Source organism: Arachis ipaensis, chromosome B05 (genome assembly GCF_000816755.2).
Source record: "Arachis ipaensis cultivar K30076 chromosome B05, Araip1.1, whole genome shotgun sequence".
Classification (NCBI taxonomy): Eukaryota; Viridiplantae; Streptophyta; class Magnoliopsida; order Fabales; family Fabaceae; genus Arachis; species Arachis ipaensis.
Genome location: NC_029789.2, coordinates 128,759,960 through 128,767,356, shown reverse-complemented (window position 1 = coordinate 128,767,356; position 7,397 = coordinate 128,759,960). Strand labels below are relative to the sequence as shown.

The window sequence follows — 7,397 nt, the reverse complement described above, 5'->3', positions numbered from 1 at the left end:
CGTCCTCCCAGGTTTTGTCGTCCTCGGGAGAGTCAGATGCCATAGGGAAAGTATGTTTAGATAGCGAGAAAGTGCGGGAAAATGAGAAGGAAAGTGAGGGAAAGTATATTTTTGGAGACTGGGGGAATGAAAGGGTGAACCCTCAAAGGGGATGAAAAGGTTTAGTCATCTTTTTGGGTAAGAGAGAGAGAGAGAAGTGACAGAGTCTGTGATTTGTGCACTGCGTTTGTGTGTGTGTGTGCGTTGTCAGATGCTGCAGTTGGCAGAAAGAAAACGGAGCTACTTGACGGCCGACTCTGTCTTAGCTGACGGCGGTTATTCCGTTATGTATGACGTCAACGTGATCGCATTCTGATTTCTGAATGTTCACGAGTAAGGAAAGTTTATTTAACAATTTATTGATTAATGTCTTAGTTATTTTTCGCAAACTCAATTTCTTTTCCTTTTTTATATATATGGAAGAAACACTTTAACTAAAATGTTTGGGGATGTGGTACAATGGAGCACCACGACAGTTCTCTTAGGATTTTTACCCAAGTGATTGATTTTGTCCAACGAAACACTAAAAAAGTTAAGGTGTGAGCAATCAATCTTAACCAGCCAGAGAATGTAATGAAAATTCGTACTGACAGTGCAGAGAAATGGTGATAAAGTTTAAAATATTATATAAAGAATCTCTCTTAATTACATCTGGTCGATAGATAATGAAAATAATATTTTGAATAAGAACATCACAGAAGATGAACCTAATCCAGATTGACAGTACAGAAAAGACGAAGACACTATTTGATAGTTCAGAGATGGAGACCTTTTTTCTTGGTATTAGAACAGCAAGTGAAAAAAGTTGCAGCGTAAATTTGTATTTCTAATTTGCTTATTGAACTAATAATCATCATTTCTTATTGAGGGTAGGGTTGGCCATCGGAACTATGTTGAAGGTTGATAAAACTATATCGATTTATTCAAGAGGACGCTTCGCAAGGATATGTGTAGAAAAAATTGATCCCAATAATATCTGTTTTGGGAAATACTCTAAACATTGAATATGAGGGCCTTCACCTAATTTGTTTGTGGGGTTTATGGCCACCGCTCTGAGTTATGTGGAGAGGCACCTATTATTAGGGAGGATCACTGGGGGGAGGTGGCGAAAGGGAAACAGGTGGTTTTTGATGGTGACGTAATTGCTGATGGCCAGGAAAGACAACAAGAGATCTCGGGTGATCGGCTAAGTGACAAAAATTTTGTTATTAATCAAAATTCCTTGGATTTCGGACCTTGGATAATGCTTCGAAAATTCCAAAAACGGAAATAAGAGAAGGCACAACACGCTAGAAGACAAACCAATCAATCCAAGGACCTCGAAACAAATAAGGAAGGATCTTATAATAACAGTAATCACATCATGAAAAAGGTATCAAGGTTTAATGTGCTATTTGATGACAAGGAAGATGAAATCTCGCATGAATTAAATGCAGCGACTATTGAGCAAATCAATAACGTGCATAATGGGCCGGGTGAGCAAAATATGGCTTTAGATAAACAAATGAAGGATGATATGCAAACCAATTTGGGCCAGATAGAAGAACTGGTTTCCACTAAAGCTAATGGGCCTATTTAGGGGTGTTCATGGTTTGGTTAATCCAAAAACCAAATCAATTTTTTAGTTAACTAAAAATATAGTCTTGGTTAATTAACCAAATTGGTTGTACAAGATAAAATCGGTTAGTAAAAATTGAAACTGATTTTTAACCGGTTATTAAAATAAAAATTAGTTTTTAAAAAATAACCGACTTTTATATAGAAAAATCGGTTTTTATACTTAAAAACCAGTTTTTCACCAAAAACTAGTTTTTATACCAAAAAATTGGTTTTTACCATTAAAAACCGATTTTACACAAAAATTAATTTTTTAACATATAAAAATCCAAATTTTTAACCTTTTTTTAAATTGAATTTTTTTATTCTAAAAATTATTTTTTTTCTTTCTAAATGATACGAGTAACATTTGTAAATAATGAAATCCATTCCATCGTTTCGTTCCTTTTTCTTTCTTATCTCTTTTCAGCATTTTCTATAAATAATTTTTTCTAATGTAAATAATTTTCTTTCTAAATGATACGAGTAACTTTTTCTTATCTCAATCTCTCCATCTCTCTCCTTTTCTCTCCCCCTCCTCTCCTCTCTTCCTTGTCTCTCTCTCCCCTTACCCTCTTTCTCCCCTTCCCTTCTCTTTGTCATCCTCTCTCTCTCTCCCCTTCTCTCCCATTTCTCTCTCTCCCCATCCTTTCTCTCTCATCCTCTCTTCCTTTTCTCTCTCTCCCATTTTTCTCTCTCCCCATCCTCTCTCCTCCTCTCTTCCTTTTCTCTTTCTCCCCCTCCTCTCTATCTATCTCTCTCTATCTCCCCTCTTTCTCCCATTTTCCTTTCTTTCTCTCTATCCTTCTCTCCCTCTCTCTCCCCATGCTGTCTCTCTCCCCCCTCCCCTCTTTCTCTCTCCCCTCTTCTCCCTCTCTCCTTCCCTCTTCCCTCCTCTCTTTCTCTCTCTACCTCTCTCTCTCTTTCTGTATCTCTCTCCCTCTCTCTTTCTCTCTCTCTTTGCCATCTTTCTCTCCTTTTTCTCTCTCTTCTTCTCTCTCTCTTTCACTTCTTCTCTCTTCCTCATCTCTCTCTCTTCTCTCTCCTCTCTCTTGCTTTAGAGAGAAGAGAAGAAAAAAAAGAGGAGAGAGATAGAGAGTGAGAGAAGGCTGAGAGAGAAAGAGAAAATAGATTAGGGGAAGAAAGAGAAGAAGGAGAGAGAATGAAGAGAGGAAGAGGAGGAGAGAGAGGGAAGGGGAGAGAGAGAAAGAAGGAAATGAAAGAGAGAGGAGCGAGAGAGAGAGAGAGAGAAGAAAGGAAAGAGAGAGGAGTGAGAGAGAGAGAGAGAGAGAAAAGAAAAAAAGAGAGAGATAGAAAGAGAGGGGAGGGAGAGAGAGAGAGAGGGGGGAAAGAGAGGGAAATAGAGGAGAGAGATGAGGAGGAGGAGGAGGAGGGGAGAGAGTGAAAGGGAGAGATGAGTAGAGAGAGGAAGGGAATGAGAGAGAAAGAGAGAAAAGTGAGAGGGAGAAAGAGGGCAAGGAGAGAGAGTGAGAAAGAGACAAAGGGGAGAGAAGGGGAGAGAAACAGAGAGAGAAGGAGAGCGGGGGGATAGCAAAGGAGAGAGAGAAAGAGGGAAATGGGAGAGAGAGGAAAAGAATGATAGAGAGACAAGGGAGAGAGAAAGAAAGGAGAGGTAGAGAAAGAGGGGAGAGAGAGAGAGAGAGAGAGAGAAGGAGAGAGGAGGGAGAGGGGAGAGAGAGAGAGAGAGAGAGAAAGAGGGAGAAGGGGAAAGAGACAGATAAGGGAGAGAGAGGAGGAGAGAAAGAGGGGAAGGGGAGAGAAAGAGGCGGAAAAGAAGAGAGAGAAGGGGAGAGAGAGAAAAGAGAGAATTTAATTTGGTTTTGGTTAATCGGTTTTTTTTAATTTGGTTTTGGTTAACCAATTCTAAAAAATATGGATATTGACTTTTAAAATTATTTTATTAAACTGGTTAACCAAAATGTGGTTATGGTTTTTTAACCGGTTAACCACATTTTGGTTTTTTTATGAACACCCCTAGGCCTATTGTTCAAATTCAGAAGAGAGATTTGTTCTAATTGAAAAATTCATGGAGGCTCATGTTGTGAAGAATGTGTTCTTAAATCAAGGGAGAATCGTCGACGAGAGTGAAGGGCCAATCAACGCAAAAAGAGAACCCTCCACTAGACAAGCCACCGGAATCCTCACCACCGAGTTGGAGTCTCCATCATGGGGAAGAAAGTCAAACCATGACGAACCCGACGAATTCGGGTATTACGGCTCAAGAGCTGTGTTAAACGGCTGTGGTCTTGTGACCCCTTCTTCTTTATTACTGCTTTTATAAATCTCTTTGCCTAGAACTACAGAGGGCAGGGGGGAAAACCTTCTCCAGCCTTATCAGAGACTTGCGAAAGGAGTATAAGGTTAGTTTTTTAATTCTTACTGAAACTCATATAAGTGGTTCTCGTAGCAAGTTAGTGTGGGAGAAATTTGGGCTTGATGGCTATTTTATTGAAGAGGTTAGAGGGCAATCTGGGAGTATTTGGTGCCTCTGGGATACTAGTATCTAGAGAGTGGATATAATTAGCCATAATTACCAGATGGTTAACATGAAAGTAAACTATGAAAATTATGAACCGTGGCTACTTTCTACTATTTATGGTAGCCCCCAAAGGGTTAATCGCAGAAACTTTTAGAATAATATTTGTGATCTCAATCGTGAAAATAATCTTTCTTGGTGTCTGATTGGGGATTTTAACGCTACTCTTCACAATCATGAACAAAGAGGTGGCTCTAATAAAAATAGATATGCTTGTGAGGATTTTCAATCTTGTGTCTCTGAGACTAGGCTACTTGATTTGGGTTTCTCTGGTTGGCCATTTACCTGAGAAAGAGGAGGTTTGTATGAACGGTTAGACCGTGGGCTTTGTAACCTAGACTGGCAAATTCGGTTTCCAAACGCTTATGTTAAACATCTACCCAGCTTTAAATCCGATCACTCCCCCCTGTGAATTCACTTTTCTTCCCCTAATAATGTTAATGATGGCCGTAGACCGTTCAAATTTATGGCTGCTTGGCTATCTCACCCCGACTTCTCCAACATGGTTAGTAGTAATTGGAATCTGGAGGGCTCTTGGTCTGAATGCATTTTAAACTTTCAAAAAGCAGTTAAGTCCTGGAATTTCAATGTCTTCGGTAATATTCTGAAAAGGAAGAACAGAATTATTAGGCGATTAAACGAGATTACAGCTAGCATGAACTACCAGAATAATCGTTTTCTTCAAGAACTTACAGGCTTCTCTTTGGAGGGAATATGAAAAAATTCTTATTCAAGAAGAAGTAATGTGGTTTCAAAAATCTAAATGTAAGTGGATTGAATTTAGAGATCGCAATACTAAGTACTTCCATGGAACTACGTTAGCTAGAAGAAGGAAAAATAAGGTGTTCAGTCTTCAAGACATGGATGGTAACTGGGTAAGCGATAAAACTGCTTTGGAGGACATGGCCTCTATGTTCTTTAAACTTTAATCAGATGATATCCCGACTGCTGATTTTATCCTGAGGAACTCCTTTCCAGCCCTTCCTCAAGAGGACTTGGATGCCATGGGTAGTATATTCTCTCTCTTTGAAATTAAAGAGTCGGTTTTCAATATGGAGAGCCTTAAAGCACCAGGTATTGATGGTATTCAAGCAATCTTCTACCAAAATCAATGGGATAAAGTTAGTTTGGACCTGGTCAAACTTATTGAGGAAATCTTTGTTACCTCGGAGAAAGTAGGGGAAATAAACGAAACTCTTATAACGCTTATTCCAAAAGTGGAACCGGTTATCAATCTGAAGCAAATGCGTTCGATAAGTTTATGCAATATTTTCTATAAGGTGATCACCAAAACTCTGGCCATGAGAAGAGTTATGGATAAGGTTATCAGTCCTACACAATGTAGCTTTATACCGGGGAGACAGAGCTCAGATAATATCATCATTACTCAAGAGATCATTCACTCTATGAGGAACAAAAAGGGTCCAAAAGGTTGGATGGCTATCAAAATTGATTTAGAGAAAGCTTACGACAGGTTGAAGTGGAGCTTCGTTTGGGAAACCCTCACAGATGAAGGACTTCCTCCCAATATCATTGAGCTTATTTGTACCTGTATTTCCACTACTAGAATGAGGGTTCTATGGAATGGGGATGCCTTAAATGAGTTTCGCCCTTCTAGAGGTATCCGCCAAGGTGATCCGATATCTACCTACATCTTTGTTCTCTATATGGAAAGACTATCTCATCTTATTAACACTGCGGTTAGTATGGAATTTTGGAAGCCTATCCAGCTAAATCGGGAGGCTCTCGAGCTTTCTCATCTTTATTTTGCGGATGACCTAATAATTTTTACGGAAGCAAATATGGAGCAGGTAGACATTATCAAGAGAATTTTAGAAGCGTTTTGCACAAGCTTCGGTCAAAAAATCAGCAGTGAAAAAACTAAGATTTTTTTCTCTAAAAATGTGGGGCACCAAGTGAGATATGATATTAGTAATTTCTTAAACTTCTCTAGAACTGATGACCTGGGTAAATACTTGGGTGTTCCAATCATTCACTCTAGAGTGACAGAGGATACGTACAAGGAGATCGAAGCTAAGATCAAGAGAAGACTTAACAATTGAAAAGCCTCATTCCTCTCCCTAGTAGGGAGAACTACTTTGGTGATATCTGTCCTTTCTGCTGTGCCTTTCTATACTACGCAAACTGCTCTATTACCTACTGCTACTTGTAATTTTGTTGATCGTAATTGCAGGAGATTTATTTGGGGAGAAGCAGAGCAATCCAGAAAAGTTCATCTCTTAAATTGGCGGACAGTTACTAAACCAAAGCCGGCTGGTGGTCTTGGCGTTAGACATGCCAAAGATCTAAACTGAGCATTCATGATGAAAGTGGGCTGGGGTCTGATCGAAAAAAGAGACTCTCTTTGGTCGAAAGTCCTGAGAGCAAAGTACAGATGCGACAATGATACTATTCCTCTCATCAGGAGGAGGAAAAATGAATCTAATTTATGGAAGGGTATCTGCTCTACTTAGAAGGATGCCCATGCCAATTCAATTTGGCGCATAGGCAATGGATCTCAAATAAGATATTGGGAACACAACTGGGTGCTAAATATAGGAAGCCTAAATAAGCTCCACCCTCAGGTAAGTGATGTCTCTGATTTATGAATTTTACTTATGGATTTTCTCACCGTTTCAGGGGGCTGGGACGTAGACAAACTGAAGAGCTTGCTTCTAGAAATGACAGTTCAGAAGATGGTGGCCATGTCTCTGCCTTCAGCTTGGAAGGAAGGTGACCAGGTTGCATGGGCGAACTCCTCTGATGGAACTTTTTTCTTGAAATATGCTTATAACTCGTTACAAGAGAACCTGGCAGTCTATAGTCATATCTTCAAGCTCATCTGAAGATGGAAAGGTCCGGAAAGAATCCGCTATTTTTTATGGTTAGTAGCCCATGATGCTATTCTCACCAATGCTGAAAGGTATAGAAGACATTTATCCCATGATGCTGCCTGTCCCCGGTGCCCTCGTAGTAATGAAACAGCTTTGCATGTGCTTACGAACTGCCATTTTGCTAGAGATACTTGACATTTACTTCAGTCCCAAATTCTTATAAGAGATTTTTTCAACCTTAACCAGATGAAGTGGCTTATTCAGAATCTGTTAATTCCTGGTGATTGGCCTGTTTGGTTTGGAGTGATTTTATCACCTTTGTGGTATTCTAAAAACAAATATGTGTTCGAAGAAAAGAGCTTTCATCCTAA

The 7,397-nt window shown here is 39.5% G+C and overlaps 1 protein-coding gene across 1 annotated transcript in view; it reads right to left on the bottom strand.

Moving 5' to 3' along the window:
• Positions 1 to 190, bottom strand: part of LOC107644097 (extra-large guanine nucleotide-binding protein 3) — a gene marked incomplete in the record, with an annotated part of 8,422 nt that extends 8,232 nt beyond the window's left edge. The window contains 1 exon segment of the mRNA XM_016347898.2: positions 1 to 190. Within this exon segment, the coding sequence (XP_016203384.1) occupies positions 1 to 43 (43 nt within the window).